The sequence below is a fragment of the Uloborus diversus genome, chromosome 4 (genome assembly GCF_026930045.1).
Source record: "Uloborus diversus isolate 005 chromosome 4, Udiv.v.3.1, whole genome shotgun sequence".
In the NCBI taxonomy this organism is placed as follows: domain Eukaryota; kingdom Metazoa; phylum Arthropoda; class Arachnida; order Araneae; family Uloboridae; genus Uloborus; species Uloborus diversus.
This window is the reverse complement of record NC_072734.1, coordinates 142,945,394-142,972,166: the sequence shown is the minus strand read 5'-3', so window position 1 is coordinate 142,972,166 and position 26,773 is coordinate 142,945,394. Positions and strand designations below refer to the sequence as shown.

The window sequence follows — 26,773 nt, the reverse complement described above, 5'->3', positions numbered from 1 at the left end:
TACTTTCCCGTATACCCATACTACTTTCTAGTACCTGATCAATATTCTCAAAAATAGCTAAAATCGCAAATTGTTTCAAACATATTTTTGCTAATTTCTAGGAATAAAGTATTCCTCACACATCTAAAAAAATTAGGTGCGTGAAAAAAAAAACAGCACCTTTTAAACAAAGCAGCTAATACACTTTTTTCCCTTAAAAAATTTCTTTAGCATCTTTCAAAACGAAAAAATAATAATTAAAATTAATAAGCTTATTAAAATAAATACATCATATCAAAAAAATAATCGTTTCTTTTTCCCCTGTTGCCAAAAATGATTTTTTAAATGAATTAATGCACTTACCAAAATAAATAAAAAGAATAAAATGTCAACTTAAAGAAATACTTTTCATTGTCAAAAAAAAAAGAAATCGTCTGCTCATATCGTTATGTAGAAACATAAATGACTTCGAGTTTATTCGCCGAAAACTGAATACATAAATTAAAACTGTAGCGTGAAAATTAAAACAAATCATATCAACAATAATTATTTCACAGTGAAAACCATAGCTGCGGAGTCGAAGTCAGAGTCAATCTCATTTTGGGATAAAGGAGTCGGAGACGAATATCCAAGAATCGGAGTCAGTCATTTGTCCTCCGTGTATAAATTTTTGCCAAAGCTACGAAGTCAGAGTCGAAGTCGGGGAGTCGGAGTCCGATTAATTGTCGGCACAGGAGTCGGAGTCGGAGTCAGGTGCCTCTAAATTCTCGGAGTCGGAGTCTGGAGTTTGGCGTCAAGAGCTATTTCCAACAAAATTAGTTTGAAATAAATCCGCCTTCAAGTACGGAATCTACATTGACTTTCAGTTTCCACGTAGGCGCTAATGTTAAGTTTTTTTGAACTGTTCAAAATTGAACAAAAAATAGTTCAAATCAAAAGGTGAAATATGGGAATGAGGTGTCCTCGCCGAGATCTTTCGAACAAAAAAAAGTTTGTTTGAATCGAACTATTCATTCAAAAGTTAATAGGGGGAGACAGACAGACAGACCGACAGACATTTTTCCCCATCTCAATACCAGTGGCGTAGCTAGGGAGGGGCGGAGGGGGCGGTCCGCCCCGGGCGGCACTTTTTGGGGGCGGCAATTTCACGCTTTTGATACGAAAAAATTTAACGCGTTTTCTCAATAAGGAAATCATGCTTTTGATCTATTACTGGGGGCAAGAAAAAAAAGAAGCAAAAATGGTCTTCGAATTTTAAGGTTTTTGTACGACCATGATAATAAAATTACTCTAGTACAAAACAAGTTTTTGTGGACATCTCAGCACCATTGTTTGTTTTCCCTTCTTCGTCTGAAGTTACAGACTGAGGGAGGTGGTAGTGTAAGGTCAATGGACCATGTTTTTCTTTCGTTTTTTCTTTTTACTGTTAAAGTTAACTATTGGTGAGAAAACAATAAATATCATAACCTTTCGTTCTATGATGAAGCTACCACTTGATTTTAAGAAATTTCCTTGAAAATCACCTTATTTAAAAAAAAAAAAAAAACTTTTTATAAAGGGAAAGTGACAACAAGAGTAAAAGGAGAGTGGTCTAAAATGGTAGAAGATTTCTTGCTCATTTTCAGGATAGCATTATCTGTTTTATCAATTGCTTTGATTGGTCACTGATTACAATATTCACAAGACAGAATGAATTTCATGTTCATTTAATAAAAATACGTATTTAGAACTTGGATGATAATTACTTGTATTACTGTTTTACATCAACAAATTCCTTTAAAAAATGATTTTCACATTTAGTCATTCAATCAGTAAACTGATCTCTAAGCAGAACCTTTCACATTTACATCAAAAGTAATGATTTTTGATGCACAACCTTTTCTTCTCATGACTCACAGTATGGTTACTCGAATGTAAAGGGCCTCTTTATCTTACCGTCCTCTATTAGTGAAAAAGAGATTCATCCAAATTTGTGGTAATATAGCAGTACTGGATCCATGGAGGGGGTGCGACTTGGTCGTACCCTGGGTGGCAACTTCTGAGTTTGCCAACATTGAGTGATTCGCTCGAGCACGGATCCAAAAGAGAGGTATGACCCCCTTTGAGAAACCAAATTGACCCAAAGTTTTAATTTCTAAAACTGTAAATTAGGAAAATTTCCCCGGGCTTTAAACTCCTTCCTACTGTCACAAAGCTTAAAATGCATTTTCTGGACTTGAATTTTGAAAAATTTCCGAAGGAGAGCCATTTACCATCCCTTTTCCCCTCAACTTGGCCAAACATAGCATAAAATAGTGTTTTGGGGACTCCATTTTCATCCCCCCCCCCTTTCGCTGTCAAACGTTGCCAAAGTAAAGCTTCAAAATGTGCTTTGAGGGCGGAGAGTTTTACCCACCGAAGTCAGCTTAAAATTACGTTGTTAAACGCTCAATAAATGTCACATTTTTCGGCAGGAGCAACCGAAATTTCCTATCCCTTAACGTCCCCAAGAAGCCCAAAAGTGCAGTTTTAGGTCTTGAATCTCGAAACATTTCCAAGTGATAACGTTCACCTCATCCCTTCACATCTCATCTTTTCGAGCCTAATATTGAGTTTTTAAAACTTCAATACAAACAAATTCCTGAGGGCGGTCAAGCCCTGACCCTTCCTGTAATGTGATTAAAGATAAGTCTAAAATGATTAATTGGGACATCAACTTTGAACTTTAAAATCCCATCTCATCCAATGTCTCCAAAAATAGCTGAAAGTTGGGTTTTTGATACTTAAATCAACACTTCAATTTCGGAAAATTTGCTTGAGAAGTCCCGACCCCCTAACGTCACCAGAGAAAGTATAAAACTGATTTTAATTTTGAAAAAAAAAATCTGGAGGGAGCTCTAAGCCTCTTTTCTATAAGCGTTACTAAAAATTGTTTAAAATTCCGAATTTTGACTTAAATTTTGGAATTTTTCGGTGGGGCTCTGTATTTTTTTTTTCTGCAAGAAGAATAAAAAGAAAAAAAAAATGGTTCCTTTTCTTTAAATTAAAATCTTATTAAAATACTTTGGACTCTTTAGTGCATTATGATTAAAGTGAAAAATGAACGTAAATAAAACACAAATTCTAAATAAAATACAGCATATAGCTATTTCAAGGCTACAATGGAGCTTCTTCGTCAGTGCAAAAAGTTCACCAATACAACCAGAAAGTCGCGAAAGAACTGATATAATGTATTAACTATTTCCCATCAAAAGGGCGGCAGAAAGTGTAGCTACGCCACTGCACAATACCCTACTTTCCAATTTTTAATTTATCAATATTTATTTAATTATGTTATTTATTTATTTTTTTTTCCGCGACATTTTTAAGATGCATTAAGCCTTCTTTCATGCTTTTTTCTTCTTTTACTGACTTTTACTGGGAAAGTAGGCTAAAAATGGAATTTATATTTTTAGAAGGAAGAAACAAAAAGACATGATTAGCTTTGTACCTGATATTTTGCAACGATTTCAAAATTTTACTGGCATTTACGATAAATTTTAATACACTGCTTGACAATTGCTAAGGAACAATTACGTTTCTTGGAATAGTTAAGAATAGATAATGATTAAAGAAACAGAACGAAATATATAGTTAGTAGGGAGGATGTGCCTTTATTATAAGTACAAAATAATACAGATATTACTGCATTAATGAAGTAAAAACGTAAAAATTAAATAGTTCTACTTAGATGATTTTCATACAACACCAAAAAAATTATCTAGGTCAAAATGATGGAGACATGAGTACCTTAATATGATGTATGATTACCAGGGACACTGATGCACAATTTACATCTGTTTTCCATACTCCCCATGAATTATTGAGGAGCGCTTGGGGGATGTTTTCCCACTCCTCTCTCAATGCGGATTTGAGTTCTTGTACTCTTCTGGGAGGGATGGTTCTTCGCACAACACGTCTGCCAAGAGCCTCCCAGGTAAGTTCAATCGGATTTAAGTCGGGAAAGTAAGCAGGTCACTGCATACGGAGAATGTTTTCACTTCGCAATGCGTCTGACACTTCAATGCTCCAGTGTGGCCGTGTATCGTCGTCCGTAAAGAGAGCATCTGGACCGACAGCCCCCCTAAAAAGACGAATATGGTCCAGCATAACATCTCTGTAATACATTCGCGACGTATCGCTTTCTTATTTAAAAATGTGAAGCTGTGTTCTGCCATTGTGCATGATGCCTGCCCACACCATGACGCCTGGGCCGTACCGATCACGTTCGCAAACAAATTTTTGTGCATAACGTGTTCCACGCTCTCTCCACAGTAGTTGGTGACCAGAATCACTTATCACACTGAAACGAGATTCGTCAGAGAACATCACTATAGACCAATTTTGATGATCCCACCAACATGTTCCTTACACCAGCGTAATCTCTCTCGACGATGGCGTGGCTGAAGTTGGATGCAATGTACAGCCTTCCGTGCATACAAACCGACATTATTTACACGCCGTGAGATGGTTCTTGCAGAAACATGCTTACCGGTAACGGTTGTTAGATTTGCAGCTATCTGTCCAAGAGTGAAATTTCTGTTCCTTTTTGCCACGAGGATTACATAGCGATCCTCTGAAGGTGTGGTGCTCCTACCACGACCCCCGGCATGTTTTTGCAAAACATTTCCATCTTCAGCGGCCATCTTTAATCGGAAGATGGTACTTTTTGATACACCCATTGCAGCAAGCCACAGTGGTGACACTTTGACCTGCTTCCAGTCGTCCAACCGCTCGTCCACGATCGTAGATACTCAAATGATGTCTTACTGACATTTTACTCTTAAGTATTTCGAGAACCAAACAGAATTTCAGAGAAAAATCTTTTTTAACATCCAGTGCAATTTTTGTTAAAAACCAAACAGCGTAAATTTTCGGACGAATTTTGAGCGTGTATGCACTGTCTTTTATACAGATAACGAGTCTTGGTCTACCACGCCATCTGAACTTGAATTTATTTCCATTGGCCAGGTAGTTGAGGTACAAATTTGCATAATTCACTTGTTCCTTAGCAATTGTCAAGCAGTGTATTTTGTGATACCCCCTCCTCGATGCACTTTTTTTTTTTCAAAACTTTGGAAAACTGAGAATTATAACTCGTTTCTTTTTCCAGCAGATATATACCCAAATGTTCCTCAATTCAAACCTGAATATCAGCGACGTGTTCAATAACACATTTGATTTTTCTTTACACGTTTTTCTTGAGATTTAATTATATATTAACAGTTATAAGAACATAAATCAGACTACACCATTGCAGAAGAATGCCAAACTACGACTCTCTCATTAGGCAACAACTATAACTGCCATATCCATCACCCAAGTTAAACTTCATTCAGACGCCCAAACCATCGATTGAAGCCTTCTGATTGATTGAAGAAGGCTTCTATCGACGGCATATGTACCTGACTGAGGTTCATCTCCGCTGGTGCATATGAACTAAATGCCTACTCATTTTATTTTACCCTTCTCAGACAAAGGATTTGTGGCTACATTGATTCAAATAGTTGGAGATGGTATTGTGTCTGTGGCCCTCTTCACCTCAGGCTTTATCAAAGTTCTTCTGGACCGACCCGAAGAGCAGGAGAAAATTTACAAAGAACTCGTCAACGTTATTGGCACCGATAGACAGACTACGCTAGAAGACAGGAGCAGTCTGCCTTACACGAATTCTTTCATCTACGAAACAATGCGGACATCAGAGTTCTTTCCTCTTTTTCCAAGTGTTCAATGCACGAGTAAGTATTTTGTACGTAGCTAGGCTTGTTTTTCTAAAGTGTAAATACTCTTTGACATTTTTTTGGGAATGAAAATCATTTTGGAGGACTGAAACGAAAGCAGTAAAAGTCATAATGTAATCAATTAAATAAAAAAGAGAGTGAGTTGAATGTATACTGTTTACAAGCCTTTTGTCTGACAGATATCCAATCACTTACTATGCTTTTCAGTTTTCTCCTCTTAAAATAATTACAGATTGAAGTTGAACATTCTGTTGAACAAGCAAGAGCAATCAAAAGTCATGAACAACCCAACCTATCAATCTGGTGTGGAGTGTGCTTTGAAATGTTAAATGTAACTATATTATAAAAATATAATGATGGTGTCGCAGCATCCAATAAAATCGTTGAAACTTTATGACGTCAAGAAAAAATAAGGCTAAATTTCTAAGTCACTGTTTAAAATTTCATGCAAAAGCATAAATGAATCTTTTGCTATTGTCAGCAGTATATTTAAATAAGACTGGAGTAACTGTTTCAGACAAATTTGTTGCACGTAATTTATGCCTTTATTTATTAATTTTATTCGAAATTAGAGTGAGGGTAGCCCAATGGTAACAGAAATTTCAATAGGTCAGATTTTGGCACTATCATCATATTTTTAGCAAATCATCGTTTCATTCTGGAAGCAATTTATTAAAAAAAGGTATTTATTGTTAGTAAGAGTATGTTATTGAACCTGCACCTGACAAACTATAATGATGTAGTATGTAGTGAACAAGGTGCTGAGTGCGAAACGCCAAGCGAACTCAATATAACTGCTTCGCTGTAAAAAAAAAAAAAAAAAAGTATCTGAAATGTTCCTGGAAAATAATGGGCAGCTGATGGGCCTAATTTATGCTAATAACATGTCTGGAAAGAAACAGGAAAATTTCCATCTAAAAGTTGGTAACCATCCTGAAATTAAACTGGAATTTTTCTGGAAAACTCATAAACCTTCCCAATAAAATTCAGTTATTTTTCTGGAATAACTCAAGAACCTTCAGTGAAAACTTATATACTATGTATGTAGAAATATCTTGCCCCTTCCTGATTTACCAAGAAAGAGCTCCTAAACAAATATGGCAGAAGCTTGCAAACAATTCCTCTAGAGACTGTATTTCGCCCTTGATTGGGACTCAGTCAATCTGGAGGGTCGTAACATCTAATAAAGATAGAATATTTTTACACTGGTAGTTAAAAACGTTTTTTACCACATTGCACAACATGTAACTTGTTGCGATTCAGGAAAAGTTTTCGTAAAAAAAAACCTTGTCTTTCATAGGAAACTGGTGTAACCCTTGAAATCCCGGAACGTTACCTGGAAGTGACGCTTCGGATTTTTTGCAGTCTTGCAGGCGGGGTTAATAAGTGATAGCGCGGAGGATTCGGTAGCCCCTAGTATCTGATTTTTAAAAACAAAATTTATTTTTAACTCATTTTGTAACTTTTTGTGATTTTCAGGGAGAACAACTTTGCGTGATTATAGAATACCCAAGAATACGGTAGCTCTTATAAATTTCTGGGCAGTAAATCACAATCCAAACACATATGAGGATCCTTATGAATTCAAGCCTTCAAGATTCATTACAGTTCCTGGGAAGCCAAAACCAGAGCTACCAGTCATCTTTGGAATGGGTAAGTGAATCCAATTATTCATTATGTCTGTGCGAAAGTAACATTACACTAGAAGCCCTCTAACCCATCTATTCCTAACGATTTTTGAGTACCGTCGGCTCACAAAAAAAAACGGGAGGGGGGAGTAGGGTGGTCTAATAGCCATGTGATTGAAGCATGTACCCAACGTATATTGTGCACTGCAAGTTCTATTTTTGTTTCCATTTTAATTGTATTTTTTATTGAGCAATCAGGCATTGCATATTATCCTCACTTAACCAAAGTTGATGTTTCTCTGATTTTTCAGATTACCATGACAACAGTCCTTTTCAATATTATTTTACAGAGCGTTTTTTTAAATGGTAAAAAGTTGTAAGAAAAGTTACATTGAAAATGTTACCTGATTATTACACTGGTCGCATTATACATTTTGAAAGTAAAAACAAAAGATTTACAAATGAATAGTAATCAGATTCAAATAATGAAGTACTTATCACCAATGGTGTCCCCATAGGCTATACTCCGTATACGCCGTATACTCTCAAATTTTTTTAAACATATAGCGTAGACCTTCAAGCTTCTAAAATGTTCATATTATGACATATTATGTATATGATCTCACACACATATTGTACGTAATGGATTACTGTTAGTATACCCTCAGAAAAATTTATGGGAACTTCACTGCTTATCACTAATGAGACTTTAATTAACAGTTTCATTCCCGCTGTTGACAGCAAACGGCGCAAAGTTTCTACCAGCATTTCATTACTTCTCTACCGGAAATGCGATCCGATCAAATCAGAAAAATGAACATGGCCGATTCTGCTCGTTTCGGATTATGCAGAACATCGAATTAGGAGAAGGCGGATTAGAGAGTTTTTAGTGGAGTTTGTTACGCTTTTGTTAAAACTCGCGGGTTTCTCGATCATTGGCTATTATTTATATGAGGATTATTTTTGAAAGCGATTAAAGATTTTTTAATAGAAGATAATATATTAGTTGCTTTGTTTAAAAGGTGCTGCTACTTCATTCGTTCTTTTATTTATTTATTTATTTATTTATTTTTAATTTTTTCACCGCATCTATTTCTTCAGGCATATTTTATTTCTACATATCAGCTTAAAATGGAAGAAGTTATTTTCGAATAATTTGCAACTTAAGCTAATTTTGAGAATACTGATCACATACTAGAAAATCGGTATTGGAATATGGGAAAGCAGGCTCATTTAGTTCTGGACGGAATTTCTTGTTATTAGCTTTTATTATACTTGCTTTGTCATTGGTTGGTGGGTCAAGCTTTTTAATCGTCGTCAAAAACAAAAATGCATAATAGTAATTACAGGCCCGGACTGGCCAGGTCGGCTAGTCGGCGATCGCCGAGGGCCCCCAAATAAAGCAAAAAAAAAAAAATGTAACAAAAAATGATTTTACAATTCTTTGATTTCCTTGTAACTATTTCAATCTGTTTCCTTATACGTTTTGCCAGGATCAGGGCATGATTACTGAATGGATCAACTAGACTGTTGTCTAGGGCCCTTGCTTTTTAGGGCCCCCCAATGGGTAAAGTTGTTTTAGCTAATGACTAAAAGTAAGATTTGACTGCATAGCGGCTTCAAAAAATCTTTGCTTAGAATCTTCCTATATCTTTAATCAGGCCCTGTCCGGGATGCTTTTGATCAGTCTTTCTAGTTTTATACAAATAGCACACTGGGCCTAATTAAAGCCTGGTAGGGGCCCGGGGCAAACATTAATTTTAGGTTAGGGGCCCCTAGGGCTTTAAATTCTCTGAATTTGTCCCGTAAACAGTGCCGGATTACCAAATAGGCAACTTAGGAATCGTCTACGGGCCCCAACAGAAATGTTCGGCCTCCCTGCTAAAAATCTTCAGGGCCCCTAACCGTCCACTGAATTGCCCCCCCCCCCCCCCCCCCGCTCAAACGAAATTAAAAGAGTGGTTTTTTTTTTGTTTTTGTATGCTTCAATATTTCTACTTATATTTTGAATTCATATGTTTAAATATTTTTATAAGTTTATTATTATTTTAAGGTTTTGAGTAGTTATGTGGGACTTTAAATCCTGATTTTTTGGATGCCCATTTCAATTTTAAGTTATATAAGCAAAGAAACAAGAATTTCCCAGGACTTAACAGTATTCTAATAATAACTGTTCTCCTCTGTAAATCTTGGTTTTGAAAAAAAAAAGTATTCACATTGTATGGAATTCATATTGATTTGGTAAATGATTTAGCTTTCGTTCTGTATTTCTTATAAGTTTGAGGCATGTTTTTTCGATTTGAGGGTTTTCTTTGAATTCGTTTTTGTCTCATTAATTAATTTTATTTCATTTATGTTGATGTTGATGGCATTTAAGGTTTGGGTCTGTGATGAACCGAAATTCACAGAATTTTTGTTTACCTGAACTGGTCAAAACATTTTTTTGTGAATATACTTCGACCAGTTTTCACGGCATTTTCAATTAAATTTCGAATGCTTTAAATCCGTTTTTTGAATTTCATTTTATTCCTTTATTAACCGGGATGATTAGAGGTGTTGTGTGCCTTTTATATTAGTGGATATACAAAACATTAACATCAATTTAAACTTTTGTTTTCATCCTTTTAGAACTGATGAGACTATCATTAAGAGATTAAGCGGTGCCCAACCCCCCAAGAGCAAGGGCGCTCCTCCCTAAATATCACGAAGACCCCCCCCCCCCCAAAGATAGAGCCCCTACAGAAAAGTAAAACATACCCCTCAAAACCACCCCCCTAAAACTTTCAATGGCGCAGTCTGCGCCTTGACCCCCTAGTTGGGTACCCCTGAAGAGAGATTTTAAAACTTTGGATTTTTCATGCTTTCCGTACATATATTTTTTTGTCTACTTAAAAATGTGTTTAAACGTCACAGTTGCACAGTTTAACTGCTCCTGGGTTAATGTGCGTTGAGTTTCGTTTTTCCTTCAAAGATTTGCTAAAACATATTTTCAACTTTTAAAATTTCAGCAAAGGTATTAGGGGCCCGATTAAGATATCGAAGGGTCGTATTAGGCAAAAAAATTTTTGAGGGGCCCTGTAGTCACACTCTATCCATTGGCTAAAATAATTTTAGCGGCAAACTAAAGTAGTTTAAGCCATTTGACTGCCTCTAAATATCGGGGGTCCTAGGCCACGGCCTAGTTGGCCTATTCAATAATCAGATCCTGCAGGTGTTTAGCTGTTCGATTTATTTTTGAAAAGATTCTTTGGTTTCTCGGGCCTTGGGCATCTTAGTGGTTCCCCCCCCCCCCTCCCCCTCCTCGCATTGCGGAGTCTGCGAGCAGGGTGGTCTGCCAGTACGCAGCAGATCTCCAGAGTAATCCTAAAGTTGAAAAAAGTTATCTTTTACAAATTCTAACAAATAAAATTTTAACGAACTACTTTTCTTTCCTTCCTTCTTTCTCCAAGTGTACTACCGACGCCTCCGGGGTTGTCGGCGGTACTACACAGGAGATCTGTCTTTGTCAATTGGGTTCCACGCATGGTTAAGTTACTCCTGTGACAGGAGTAAATTAGGACCCCTCGGAGAGTAATGCCAGCCTTTGTGATCCAGGCCGCTAAAAGTGCGTTCTCCACGTTTCTGCAAGTTCTTGTAGAATCAATAAGATGAGATAAGATAGATGTGGATATTGGGTATGGATGATGGCCGTGTGAAAAAAACTCGAACAAAAGAGAAATGCAGATGTAATAAAAAAAAAGGAGTCAATAAAAACTTCATGACTTGTTCAAGACTCAATGGGTTCATGTAGATTGCTTTAGTGAACCATCTCCTTTTGCTTTTAAACCAGTAAATAATTGGGAAAATTGAATGCACATGGAAATCTTTCCGATAGGGTCCGACGGGATATTGGCCATTCTGTATTTTACTTGCGTGCAAGCTAACTATAATTTTTATTATGGAAATTAAAAGATAGATACATTGGGACAAAATAGTGACAAGATGAAGTAAAAAAGGTATGATAATTTTTCTACTATTAAGGCATTGTTTTAAGCTTAAAATAGCGTGTGATAAAAAGAAACTCAGCCCCTTCCAACAGTGGCTCACCCACGGAGATGATAAGGGGCTCCCTCTTAGAGACTAAGCCCCCCCCCCCCCCCCCATTAGGTCTAAAAATGCAAAACTTTATATCTGATTTTCAAAAATTTCCCCGGGGGAGGCCCCCGGACCCCTAAAATTGGGGATATTTTATAGGCACTTTCAGAAGGCTTTTACGCAGAATTTTTTCAATGATTTTTCTAAATTCTATTTTTTAGGAAATTTCAGGCATTGCGATTTTATGAAGCATTTAATGGAGTCAAGATTAGTATATTCAGTTGTTGCTCAGTTTGTTTTTAACCGTTAAAAAAATTATTTTTAAGTTCAAGTCGGTTGCGTAAACTTACCCCGGACACGGGGCACGTTTACGCATATTTATTTTGACACCTAACTTGGTTCTGTAAGAGTGTTTTGAACATGTCTTACCATCGTTAAAATAAAGCAAATTTATTACAGACTGAATAGTGTATATAGTAAAAACTGAACGGGCATGAAGACAACTCTACATGACTGTAAGCTATAAGATACGAATTTGTAACTCAATTAAAAATTAAAACAGTGATTTTCAAAACTAAATAGCCTGATGATGCTAAAAAGTTTTGAGACAATTTGGAGCGAAAAAAGCGTCAGGGCACGTTTAGAAGTAAGCTACAGTATAAAAACGTGTGTAAAGGTGCTCAGACGTCAACGCGTAAACTTGCCCCGTCGCCAAGCTTGGATTTATTTTTAACGTGCAAAAAAAGTTAATAACATTTCAGTTCATACAAATACAATTCCCAAAAAAGGATAAAATTCTGCTAATTTTTATATATTTGTTCTTTCTTAACTAAGTATTATTTATTCACAATAAGCCTCAAACCGTTCAACTCAAAATTTACTCGACTAGGTAGAAAACCGATAATTCTTTCGGCATGCTAGACCGAAGCCAGTGTTGCCAGATTGGGGGAAATTTCCCCATTTGGGGAAAATCTGGTGATCTCTGGGGAAATGAGTTTTGAGGGGAATTCTTTAGGGATTTTTTTTCGGGGGGGGGGGGAACCTGGGGAAGGAAAAAACCTCGGGAAAAAGAATTTTTTTCGTATTGAGATTCACGAAAAGAAGTAGTTACATTGTTTGTATCAAACAGCGTTGGTTTAGCTTTGATCAACTTGATGGAATTCGCATTATGTGGAATATTATGCTACGGAATTCGCATTGATGTTCTGCGTGAGTAACTAGTTGATACGTGAAACAGGTAAAAATAAGCGTGATGAAGAATGTTCTTGGATAAATGTATAAAAAAATCATAGTTTAAATGTACATACAGAAGCAGAGTAGTAAATGCAAGTAGAAAAAAAAAACATTTGGATAATTTCTTATCGCTCGGTCAGGCGCTTGTATTTTGACTAGTGGCACCCGCACGGCTTTACCCGCAGTAGAAAATTAAAAGGTGTTTTGGTTCCCCTGTATATTTACAAATATATATTTACAAATAATACATGATGAATTTTTTGCCAATTGGCTTACCCACGTTACGGTTCCACGTTATGATAGCTTGGTAATTTACTCGTCCATCTTATGATAATTTTGCACGGGAAAATGTTCTTAAAATTGGAATAGAAAAAGAACAAAATCGAATTTTCGAAAAATCGCTTCGAGGTGCACACCCCTATGTTACAAACTAATTTTGTGCCAAACTTCATGAAAATCAGCGTCTGGGCGCTATGCGCGTCACAGAGATCCTGACAGACAGAGAGATATCCGGACAGAGAGACTTTCAGCTTTATTATTAGTAAAGAAGATAAAAATAAAGGTCAAGAAAACAAAAAATAAAAAGTAAAAATGAGAAGAAAAAAAAAGTTGGGGAATTTTATAAGCAAACTTGGCCATTTGGGGGGGGGGGGATTTCAGGAGACAAAAATATTAAAGGAAGTCGATTCATTTTATGAAAATATTAGTGGAAAAATATTTTTTGAATTTGGGGAATTTTGATAGAAAACATCGCTTTTTGGGGAAAAGTAGGAAGGGAATTGGGGAATTATGGATTTGACCATCTGGCAACACTGACCGAAGCTCGACTGATGCTCAAAACCTTGTGAGGATATTTGCTATGGAGCAGCATCAATCTGTTATGACTGTTGGCCCTCCAGTTATAATTCGTTTTGGAAAAAGGGCGCTGCGTAAATGTGCCCCGGTCTACAGTACTTCACTGAAAGAGGTTGCCCTGCACCACTGATCTGAACTAGAATTAGTTACTAGAATTATTATTTATATATTATTTATATATTTTCTATATTATTTACTAGAATTGGGCTATATAGAGTTCAGTGCCCTGCACAGAGGGTTGGCTTTTTCCCGTCCAAAACTTGTTTTTTTCATCCCGCTGGGAAATACTGGGAAGAAGTGGTAAATACCGGGAAAACTTCTAAATAACAATATGTAAGGAATATTTTGGCTATCTGAATCTGATGTGTATAGAATGAAGGTTAGAAATAAATAGTTATTACAAATTCCCCTTGAATTTTAAATTATTTTGTAGGAAAGGAATATAAATAAATAAGAATTATTGCATTTAACATAAAATTTGCTCACAATGTTTTTTTTATCAATTATTAATTTCCTAAATAAATATTTCGATCTCAATAAAATAAAATTTTTAAACTTAAAAATATCAGGGTTATCAAGAGCAGCAACAAATGATTTGTGTTAAATTTAAATAAAATTTGCAAAAAGTCTCTAAATTAGTGTTTTGTTATATGATGCTAAGATCCAATGTGGAAGTAGAAGACGAAGAATATGAACACGATTATGATTCGTAATTTGTGTATTGTCTTTCAAGCCATTGTTAACTTAGAACTCAATTTTGATACTTTAAAAGATTGTTTTGAATTTATATTTTTTATAATCAGTTTTTCCCTTGCGGGAAAAACACAGTATTTCCCAGGACGGTAAATACCGGTGGTGGGAAAAACCTTTCCAACCCTGGCCCTGCATCACAATCCTTCTACACACAGTCTCCGCTTACTAGGTAAATAAAATAAAAAATAAATAAATAAATAAAATAAAGGAACAAGAAAGAAAAACGTTCAGTTCAGAAATAATGATAAATAAAATAACGCACCTTTAATAGATTTTGTAAAAATGGTATGAAATTTCGTTTTGCTAAAGGGTAAGTCAAGTAAAACTTCAAACACATGTTTTTTATACATAAATTTAACTTTAGTTTTATTATTTAACATGTCCAAAAAGAAAAAGCAATTTTTGAAACAATAACTTTCTCACATTTTCGCGGGAAAGGGCCCCCGGAACCCCCATACCAGGGGGCCCCTTTCCAGTACCTAGCCGACCACCCCAGAAGGAGCCAGTCCGGGCCTGAGTAATTATGAAGTTCACTCCTAATACAGTTAATAAATTAATTTCCAGTCTGAACTTGAAAAAGCATAGATTAGCGGTTTTTGGGCTCGTGAAAATTTTCCTGTTACACAGGTTTTCTTCTTGATTCGCGTCATCAGTTTTAAAGAGCTTTTAAAAGCTTTTTTTTTCATTATAAAATGTGGTTTATTGGTTATCTTCAGCTCCTCATACATATGCGCACACGATGTACAGTGTGGCCCTGATAAGTTAGGCTATGACCTTGACCACTTCCTTTTAGGGAGTTCAGTGAAAAAAGGCAGGTGATTGTGTCGATGATTTGAGTTTGAACACTTGAGTAAAACTTCCACGAAAGTAATATAAGTGAACTTAATGCCAATTCGTTCGTGAGCATGTAAGCGGCAGTATCTGCAGAAATGAGCTTTCGAGATATATAAAGAAATGTGCGCTGGATTCAATACTAACAATAGGGAAATGTTGTAATTAGCTGTTTCTTTCGTGTCTTTTCTTCAGCGGAAACCAAATTAGCAAGCTTCTTTACTAATAATAAAGCTCAAAGTCTGTCTGGATGTCTGCAGGAAGTCTGGATGTCTGCAGGATGTCTGGATGTCGGTAGGATGTCTGGATGTCTGTAGGATGTCTGGATCTCTGTGACGCACATAGCGCCTAGACAGTTCGGCCGATTTTCATGAAATTTGGCACAAAGTTAGTTTGTAGCATGGGGGTGTGCACCTCGAAGCGATTTTTCGAAAATTCGATTTTGTTCTTTTTCTATTTCAATTTTAAGAACATTTTTCGGAGCAAAACTATCATAAGATGGACTAGTAAATTACGAAATTATCATGACGTGGAATGGGAGAGCGAATAAACATAGCCAATTGGCGAGAAATTTGTCATCCATTATTTGTAAATATACAGGCGAACCGAATGACCTTTTAATTTTCAACTGCGGGCAAAGCCGTGCGGGTACCACTAGTGTACAGTAAAGCTAACGTACAACAGATGAGAAAAACTCAAAAAAATGGAAATTAAAAAAATTACAGTTACAGCCCTTTACCTGCCCACGGCAGAATTAACCATTTCTATCACCTCAAAAGGCGGTAAACATTGTCAAGGCCATATCTTAACTTACCAGAGCCACTGCAAAAGTATACTGTGAGTATTGTGGCATCCTCAGATATGCGCCCGTTTTGAATGCCGCGAGTCCACTTCGTGAAAACAATCTCTTCAAGCAGCCGACTGAGCTCTGTGTTGACGAGACATAGACAGCCAATTCTTCTACGCCTTTGTGCCTTTGTTGGAATACCGCTTCTAAATAAAGGACTAGACTGTCTGGCACCACTTCGGACAGTTTTAAAATTGGGTGTGACGAGTTTGCCTGACAGCCCTGGACGGTGTCCGACTTTGTCGTTGCCGAAAAACCGCAGACGTGGAGGCGTACTCCATGTTAACGAGGCGCCGGTCGACCAACGAATCCGGGCCTTGGTTTCTTCTACAAAAACAACGTAGCAGTGTTCGTCACCAAGTTTCCACCAATGGGATTTTTGAGGGGGCTTAGTGGACAAGCCCCGTTTCTTCGAAAAAGACCTCGATCCACACTTTTAAAAAGCAGATTGCTCTAGGACTCGAAAGAAAACAGGTGCCCTTAGGCATTCTCCGGTTTCGTTGGAAACCGTGATTTTTTTTGTGACCACCACGGAAGCAACTGTGTTTGCCTGAATTTGTAACCCCATCAATGTAACGATTATTTTTTTTTTTTTCTGTAAATAAAATTTTTTTTCGTTAATTTTAAAAAGGGGTTTAGTCCTTCCTTGTTCGTGGTGTGACTTGATTTAATGAAAAGATTGGAATTGTTAATCTTTACATCTGTGACTCACGACGTCACAGTATTTTCAGCTGTGGCAAACTTTTGCTCAACTCTAGTAGGGGAATGTTGGGCAAAGTGAAATGGTTAAGACGACTGAGTTTTTTCAAAATGAACAGATTGGAAATTTGTTTTGAAAATTACAGTACATAAAGAGAGAACATTCTCTTTTATAATAAAACTTGCGTTGAAACATTATTTTTTATGTTTGGCACTAAATTTGAGTCTTCAAAATAAATGGAAAATTTTCACTTTTTTTCAAGGAGCAAAGTGAAAAATAAAATATTTTTCTAATGAAATATTTTCTATTCGATTATAAAACATATATTTGATCAAATGAATCAGTAAATAAAAGGTTTCATGAATAAATGACGATACACTGAAACCATAAACTGAAAAAAAATAGTTAATTATTTAATGTATGAAGAAAAATAAATGAGCAAACAAAAGAGTGAAGGAATGAATAAACAAATCAAGTACTAAATGGAAGAATTTAAATGAATGAATTTATAAATGAATACGTTAGTGATTTAGTAGATGATTGAGTGAGTAAATGAAACAAACTATTTCGCTTTGCCCCGTACGCACTTGACTAATTGTACAATTTATTTAAAATGCAAATAAGCTTAATATTAATTAAGTTAATACTGTATTGAACATTAGGAGGTCTCAATTAATACATAAAATGTTGATAACAAGAACTTTATCATTTTATAGTAACAAAAATAACTTTTGACTTATAACAAAATATTACAATATGAGTATCAAATTTTTTGAATTGCCTGTATTACCAAACGCTTTAATCTTCGGCGGTATTTTTTTCCGGGCTGGAATATACTACATATTCTACTATATAGTTAAAATAATACCAGGTAGGTGGAGCTAAATGCAGAGTAAATACTTCACCATTTCAACGTTGCCCTATGTTCCCCTATTATTATGAAAATAATATATTACGACAATCTGAAGCTGCTGTTTCCTTTTTACAGGTAAACGAGCTTGTATTGGTGAATACTTCACAATGGTGCAAGCATTTTTGTTCCTTACTACAATCGTTAAAAATTTCAAACTGTCCTATCCTCCGGAAGGAAAGAAAGAAGATCCCGTTTTCTTCACGGAAGGAAAAATCTATGCGATTGCAGAACCAAGGCATCATTGAAAACATCCAGTTAATGAACACTCAACACTCATTTTACGAATGTATATGAAAAACTATAAACTTCAGAGAGGCAAAGGAAATTTTGTGATTTGTAATTGTAGAGTGATACTGATAAAAGAAAAAAAAATGTATCTTTTCTCTTCCGTTTCATTTTTCAGAAACTATATTTGATGTATGCTTCATCTTATATATTAAGACGGGAGAATATCTATATATCTATCTATGTATGTTACGAAAGCTTCTTCTGAATGCCTGAGAATTGACGATCGGAACTGGTGTCGATTACTTCGTCGTTTTTCGAAGATCATGTTTAGGCAGTTTTCGTCTTTGCACGAGAGAAGATATATACATTTTTTTTTTAACCAACTGATACTGTTGAAAAAAATTGTTTTCTTGCCGATTTTTTAAAAAATACAAAAGTTTAAAACATATCTAAAAGTTCAAAAAAAAAAAAACGATTTGCTTCAAACAAACTTTGTTGGAAGTTTGAAGCAAAAAAAAAATAATGAAGCTCCGCTCTTCTACTCCACTTTTGATGATGGAAATGTTCAGAAAAAGTTTTTGATTTAGCTAGTTTGAGGGAATTTTTTGAACAATCCAAAAATATTTTAACTTTAACATTAACGCGAAAAATTATTTTTTGACATCAAAAAAATTGGAAACATTGTGCAGATTCTGATGTCTGTGACTTCTGATTCTGAGAGTGTGTCGTCTGTATTCTCAAATTATTGAAGGTTGGTTTCAAGAAATAGAAAAAAGTTATGAATAAAAATCAAAAGAGCATATTTCGTAGACTTAATACTGATGCTAGTCAGAGATAAATATAACTGAGTCCAAAGGAAATAAATTCAAAGGGCAAATGTTTTACCAGTGCTGTGGAGTCGGTGGGAAAATGGCTAACTGCCGACTTCGACTCCTAGAACTTTAGAGTCTTCGACTCCAACTCCTGCACCACAAAATCAGTTCGATTCTAACTTTGGGTGCGCAGCCTTGGCAAAAATACAGACTGGCAGGGAAAATGACTGATTCCGACTCATGTAATTTTAAAGCTTTAGACTCCCGACTCCGACTCTTTTATCTCAAAATCAGGCAGACTCCATGACTCCGAATCCGTAGCCCTGGTTTTCACTGTGAAATAATGATTATTGAGATGATTTGTTTTTAAGTTCATTCTAAAGTTTTAATTTATTTATTTTATTTTTGGTAACGGGGATTTAATAGGAAATTAGGAATGCTTTCTTTTTTATCAGAAAGAAAGTGCTGTGCAGAAGATTTTGAAGAAAATTATTTATATAAGAGCACATATTATTATTTATTTATTTATTTTCTAAAGTATACTTATTATTATATATATATATATATATATTTTTTTTTTTTTTTTTTTTTTAGTTTTGGCAACGGATAAAAATGAAACCGGAGACTTCCTTTTACTCAATAAAAAAATTTAAATAAAAAAAATAGAACCGACTTCAAAAACTGCAGTTGGAAATTGCTCCGAAAAAAAATAATTTCAGTCTTTGAACAATATCTATACTAGTTTTTGAACATAATTTTTGAAGTCGGCACAAAAATGATAGGGAAAATGATGTGTAACCATTTTTCATTTACATTTTTCATGAAAACCAGTCAAAGTTCGAACGAAACGTTTGCATCGATGCACAAATATGTTGTTAAAAATGTATGTGAATTCAATTGAAGAACCTAGGTCAATTAAAATTTACGTTTGTCATTGAATTATGTTTAAGTATGATTTTATCTAATGTAGTTCCATTTAGTTTCTTTTGATGGTGCAACATTTTTAAAACAATGTTCATTATTTTATGTTTTAAATAAGATTGTATTTAGTTCAAATGAAATAAATGTTGTTCTTAACTTGTAATTAAAGTCACTTTACATATTGTAGATTTTAGTTATTTGAAACACTTCCTGTTTGTGAATAATTCTGATCAAACTAAACACAACGGACATTTGCTTTTCCACTTTGCTTAATATACTTATTAAGATATTGCACCCATACAGGCCCTTATTAATCCAATTCATAACTCGTAACACCTGAACAGCAACGCCCATTTGCCAAGCAGGACCTAGAAAAAGCAAAGGGGGAAGAAAACGGATCACATTCAGAAGTTTGACAGACACCCCTGTTAATGCTGAGATGGAAAAAATGCATAACATTGAAAAGAATAAGAAGATTTCCAAAAATAGTTTTTAAAAGCAAACAGTAAAACGAAGATTACACTTGTATTCAAGCAGTGAGTAGAAATGTGAAATATTCGCATGTCATTAAATAAATTTATGGTTTTTCTTTTGATATAATTGTTGTTTGTATCATATAATAATAGTAAATCAGACATATTAACATTTCAGTACAGCTTTTATAAATTTTAATCTATGTTGGTCAAACCTCGTGGGGAGGTTTGATCCAGTTTGGACACTCTTGAAAAATCGCCAATAAAAAAAAATAACTTTGAATTTAAATAAACGAGCTGATGTGTGCATCACATGACTTCCTTTTACTCCAATTCAATGTCATTTTCCCATTATTGACAATTTTAATGTGATTCAATAGTTTACTCTCTAAATATCACCAACAGTGGCTAAATTGAAACCAGATTTAAAAACTAAAAAAAACGCCAAATTTGTCGCCAAGTTGGAAAAAAACTTGGCGACCAAAAGACTGGCAATATATCGCTAAGTGTCCGCCAAATTATAACACCACTTGAGTTTACATCGATATTAACAATGATTTCTCACCAAAAAGGGGCAAAAGACCTCCTTTGGAACATTCGAATGAAACCAAAAGAGGATGTGCACAATTAGACCTCACTAGGAGTCTACGTACCAAATTTCAACTTTCTAGGACGCACCGTTCTTGAGTTACGCGACATACATACGCACATTGCATATACATACGTACATACGGACGTCACGAGAAAAGTCGTTGTAATTAACTCGGGAAACGTCAATATGGATATTTCGCGTGTTTATACGTTCTTAGGCACTTTTCCACGTGTGATCGAGTCGAAAAAAAACTCAGCATTCACTCGGGGTGAGTGAAATGAAAATTGAGGTCGATTTTTGAGTGAATTTTTTTTCGCGAATACAATACTTCCTTTTTTGTAAAAGGAAGTTAAAACAACAGTGTAAAAAGTTACTCAGGTATATTTCCTTTCGAAAAAAGTCAACTAGGAATTTTTCTTATGGAAACTTTTTTTTAAAAAATTACCTTTGTAAAAAGTGGATCAAACCTCCCCAGTTTTCCCTACTAAAAATTTAACCGCTCCCTTGGATTCGCTCTTGACTTATGAACTTTCCCCCTTCCGATTTCTGAGCTCGTATTTTAATATTGCCGCCCTCCAAAACCAGAAGCTGGATCCGTTCTTGCCCACCTCCCATGCCTTCAATCAAGACAATCATTTAATCTAACGGCATTCATATCTGAGACTAAAAACAGCATGCATTAAGCTGTCAATCTGCCTCTCCGTATCTGTATCGTTAACTCCGGCCATAAAGGAAGTGACATCACGCAGTCAAGAGATGTAAGAGGTCCAAGGCATCCAAGGACACATTACATACATTCGTAGATAAACTGAAAATGAATGTCAAGAGTGTGCTGGAGTTCTTATTCATAACAAAATGTAGGCGGGATTTAAGGTAACGCATTTTGCACTTTTTCAGTTTTCACACAAATTATTTATTGTCTTGTGCGTTGAAAATTTGTATGAAAATTTTCGCAATAATCTCGAAATCAAATTATTTCTTCTTATTAAATAGTAAAATCTATATATATATATAAATGAATGTTTGTCTGTATGTCATCCATGAACTCAAAAACTACCCGGCAGATTTGGCTGAAACTTTCACCGTTTGTTATTTTTGGTACTGGGAATGTTTATAGACCAGTTAGAAAAAAATCCGATCGATAGTTCCTTTTTTATTCCAATTTATAAGTCACAATCCATTGGATAAATACGAATAAAATTATCGGCTGCAGAAATTAATTCGTGTGAAAGATCTCATTGATAAGAAGTTAGCTGTTGCCATTTTTCTTGAGTTTGAACAAATAAATTCTTTCTTTATTGTTTTATGGCTTTTCATGCAACGGGGGGATTTAAAACTTTTTCTATTTGATATTTTTAACGATTGATTGATCTTGCAAACTGCGTGAGTACAAAGTTTGAGTATAGTCACGGCTTCACTTGATACCTGGACCGATTATTATGAAAATTGCTATATATATGTATTTTTCCACGGAGAAGGTGCATAATATGTTCATTGAAGGCACTCGCCACCAGGTGGCACTGCAGAGTAGCAACTTCTGCCCCGTTCAACCGATCGTCATGAAAATCAGTATAATGATGTATTTTTTTGTTGGCGTAGCAACGCGCGTCGGGTACAGCTAGTTTAATATAAAAATAACACAGGAGAAAAAAAAATTTTCTTTTTACCCAGAGTTTGAGATTTGATTTTAGACATGTTTGGAGCTCTGAATCGAAATATGACATTAGTTTTTCTCTATCAGCTCTACTTTTTTAGATAAGTACTGCTGTTTCACCCAAAATGTGCAGTTTTAACTTTATTTTGCGCGTTTCTAAAGCAAGTGAAACAAGGATAGGCTTCTTAAACAAGGATTGCTTCTGGCATATTTACCCTGTTTTCAGCCTGCAGTCTAGTAACTTAAAGGAAAATTCACCAGATGCAGTAAAAGTTTTACAAGTTTAGTAATAATGCTTCAACAAGTTAAGGTCAATTTGTAAGTTCTTGACTTGCATATATTCACTTCGCGCGATGTGTGATGAGCTGGATCTTTGTATACAATATTTTTCAGGGCCTGATTAATATAGAGAGACCCGAGTTAACCATTTTTTGGGGGGGCCTCTCAAGTCAAACCTTATAAACATAAACATTAATGGGGAACCACCATTTCAGGGGTGTTGAGGTGTTTTACCAGTCGTTCAAAGTATTTGTTGGGAGACAGAGTATCCTACACGTAAAAAAATGTAAATAAATAAAGGAGAAAGTTTAAGAAAATGAAAAAAAATTAAGGTGAAGTTTTCTCAAGTAAGACTACTACAATTTTAGTCATTTTGAGGCTCTTAAAAATTAAGGACCCATGTCCAAGAGCCTAATTGGACTGTTTGGTAATAAATCTCTTATTATTTGTACAATACAATAGGAATTTAAAAAAATCCCTGTTTTGTGTTTTATTTGATCTATAGATGTAACTTAAACCTGTTTAATGTATATTTAAATGTTATATCTTAGAAATTTGAGCTTCTAGGCAAAAACAGATGTCATATTTTAATTCAGGGTACCAAATTCATACGAAATCAGTTCCAAAAACCCAAGCACCAAAATCACTGTTAACCTGTGTAATTCATTTTTTACTTTCTTCTATATCTAATATATAGAAGAAAGTATTGGATTCGTGCAAATTTTCGAATTTCGAATTTTGACGGATTCGAACGTTTTGAGGTGTGCTGAGTCCATTTCGACCATTTTTGGAAAATGTCTGTCTGTCTGTGTGTATGTGTGTGTGTATGTATGTATGTGTGTGTGTATGTATGTGTGTCACGTCTGTGTGTGACCAGTTTTTTGTGGCCGCTCTACAACAAAAACTACCGCATGAAATCGAACGAAATTTAGTACACATATGTGCCCCTATGTGAACTTGTGCCCATTAGTTTTTGGCGCGAATTCCTCCAAGGGGGGTGGAGCAATGGGACGTTTTTCGAGTTACGCGTGCTTGCTATTCCTCAGGAAGTTACTGGCGGAATCAAACAAAATTTGGTCCATATGTTGGTATTAACAAGAACAGGTGCTGATTCAATTTTAGTGTCAATAACTCAAACGGGGGTTGAGCTGTAGAACGTTTTTTGTCGTCAATTGTGACTGCTGTATCTCAAGAAATAATGAACGGAATGAAAGAAAAATTTATCGGCAAGTAGCCCTTAGTGGGTATAAGAACTGATTTTATTTTTGTGTCAACAGCTAAAAAGGGGGGTAGCGCAATCACCCGTTCTTTTTTTCCATTTTGAGTGCCCTATCTCAAGAAGTAATGCTACGTTCTGGTTGAAATTTGGAGTATATGTGAATCCATATGTAAACAGGCTTTGGTTCTATTTTGACGCCGATCGCTCCAAGAGGTGTTGATTTTTTTTTTTTTTTTTTTTTGCGAATAAAAATATTTTTATTAATGCAACAATAAGAAAGATAAATCGTAATAGATTGTCGTCTGCGTATTTCTCGTGATTTTAATTGTATGGAAATGATAGGAAATATTATCTCAATGATTTAAAATTTTTAACTGTTGCCATCTTATGTTTGTTAACAAATAAAATATTTGTAATTCATTCAAGCAAGGCTTTTAAAATAACTTTCAATTACTCTTTGCTTTGCTTTTGTAATAATTCAGACATTGGGTCAAGTTTTTGCATGTGTAATTTTGTTTTTGTTGGGAATATTGCTTCCTCGTCAAGCATGGGGAGGGATCAGAAAAAAAAAAAAAAGAAAAAAAGAAAAAGAAAATATAGAAGAAAGTTTCGTGATGGCCACAACATACTAGTTTTAAATGGTAGATGTAATTAGCAAAGGAGTAGCTGAGAAGATCGATCCCCTTCCCCAACTGCGCCTGATCGATTCTCTTATAGCTTGTGTGGACGGTGATTTTCACGGATTTTAAGATCTCATATTTCGATAACGGGGACACGAGGGAGAATACTTTCTGATTCCAAACACATGTTTTACTATGACCTTTCAATAACTACTTATTAGGGTTCTTTTCATTACTGCACTATCGTGTAGTTTCTTGGTAAGAAGTCACCTCTACTCTTCAAACAGGGGTACCCACGAGGAGGAGGGGTTCATGAGAGATTGAAATTTTCACAAGGTGTTCTAAAGAGTCTTAGTCTGTTTTGAAGGTGTTCCGTAGCATTTGAAAGGTACACCATCACTCTTGGCGGGGGAGGGGAGATGGGCACCCCTGCTTAAGAAGTTTAAATCTGCCCTCTTTGAATAAATGTTAGTTTGTTTGTTTGTTTGTTTTGTTTTGTTTTTTTAGGTTATTTTCCAACAGATAAAAGAATCCAAAATGGTTCCAGACATCAGCATTGATTCTCCAGTGTCAGTAGCTGTAGCTGGTATAGCTGTTCTCTTGGCCATTACTTATTTCACATTGAAGGAGGCTGATATTCTCCCTGGACCATCAGGTTTTCCGTACTTTGGTCTGTTACCATTCCTTGATGACAAAACTTGTCACGTAAAAATGCAAGACATGGCAAAGAAGTATGGCGATCTTTTTAGTTTCAAGTTCGCTGGTACGTTGTACATCTGCATGAATTCTGCAAAAGCTATGAGAGAAGTTCACGTTACAAAGTGGGACTGCTTTTCCGAAAGATCAACCAGATTTAGTATTGTTGCTGCTTTGCTTGGAGAAGGTAAATTGTCCTTTTTCTGTTAAAAAACCACTTTTTCTTAACTGACTAATTTTCTTCCTAGCTTCTAGACCGTGGTTCATCCATGATGTTTAGAACCATCATTTCGCCGGACTTATATTCCACCATTATGCGAATTACTGCGCATCAAAAGGACTCTGTGCCAAAATTGTCAAGCATCCGACCTAAGCTGTAGATTTGTATACGGAACGTACACAAACACATAAATGCATCCATTTTGAATATATATTACACAGACAGTGGCGGATACAGCCGGCGGCCAACCGGGCATTTGTCCGGTGGGCCGGTCATGCTTCGGGCCGATCAACTAACAGCAAAGTCTTTCGGGCCTGTCTACTAACAGCAAAATGTAAATTTTGCGCGCATGTGTTTAGAATAACGCAAATTCGCAAAACACAGCCTCAGCTCCCCTTTACGCATGGGCTAAACCTTGTGGGTGGAGGGAGGCAGGGCCGTCACCAAGAGGGGGGGGATTTCTGAAATGGGGCTGTATAGGGCCTGATTACCACACAGGCTGACTACGCCTAGGCCTGGGGCCCCATGTTCCTAAGGGGCCCCACATTTTTGCATAGCATTGCAACGATATGAAAAATGCATGTATTTAAAAAAAATATGACTTATTAATTGGAAAAAAGTTCTTTAAAGGGAATTTTTAATCATTCTGCCAGTAACGAATTTACTTGGTCACTATTATGAGGGGGCCCAAAGATGATTCATAAATGCACATCAGTGATTTATACATAGTTGTGTGATTAGACAAAGAGGCCTCCAAAAGTGCATTTGTGCTTTAAAAATGTAAATCAAGCACTACATAGTCTTCAGGGGGCCTCCAAATTAATGTGGGCCTCGGCGCCTCACTTTTAGTTAGTCAGGCCCTGGGGCTGCCAATATATTTTTAGTGGTATAATAAAAAAAATGAATAAATTAAAAATAAAAAAAAACAGGGAAACCTTAGCGGTCGTAAAAAGTTAAAATACTTTTGACGCTTTTATTTATATATTCACAATTGCTATAAAATGCAGCTTTACAACAAGGGTCGACGTGAGTTCATGTCAGCTTAGTTGAAGAATAGGGGCCCGGCTCGGAATTGAACTTGCGCAGAGAGTAAAATATCCTAATGGTGAAAGGTGTATAGAAGGGGGCCTGTGAAAAAATTGATCTATGTCATTTTTCTTCCGGATCCGCTTTTGCTCTCGGCAACCCTGTTTATAATAATTGGAATAAAAGTGACAAAATATTTTTTCGTAAAATTATTTTTAAAAAATGCATTCTTAAAATACCATTGAGGAGCACGAAAGACTCCACATTATTAAGATTATCAAATCAAAGGTCAAAGACAGCCGAAATGCGAGTTTCAAACATTTTTTGAAGAAACTGTCAAAGAGTTTCGAGAGACGAGTATTCTGTACGCTGTACAAACTCACGGTTTCGGTCCCCTCAGTTAAAAAAGAAAATAAGTTGATAAAAACCAATGCCGAAAGAATACCGGTGGTCCCCAGAAA

The 26,773-nt window shown here is 35.7% G+C and overlaps 1 protein-coding gene across 1 annotated transcript in view; it reads left to right on the top strand.

Annotated features, from left to right (window-relative positions):
• The window catches only part of LOC129220883 (uncharacterized), a 53,434-nt gene that overhangs the window by 15,040 nt on the left and 11,621 nt on the right, over window positions 1-26,773 (top strand). The window contains exons 5-8 of the mRNA XM_054855317.1: window positions 5,472-5,735; window positions 7,218-7,391; window positions 17,648-17,808; window positions 24,878-25,253. Of these exons, the coding sequence (XP_054711292.1) occupies window positions 5,472-5,735; window positions 7,218-7,391; window positions 17,648-17,808; window positions 24,878-25,253 (975 nt within the window). The remainder of the gene's footprint in view (window positions 1-5,471; window positions 5,736-7,217; window positions 7,392-17,647; window positions 17,809-24,877; window positions 25,254-26,773) is intronic.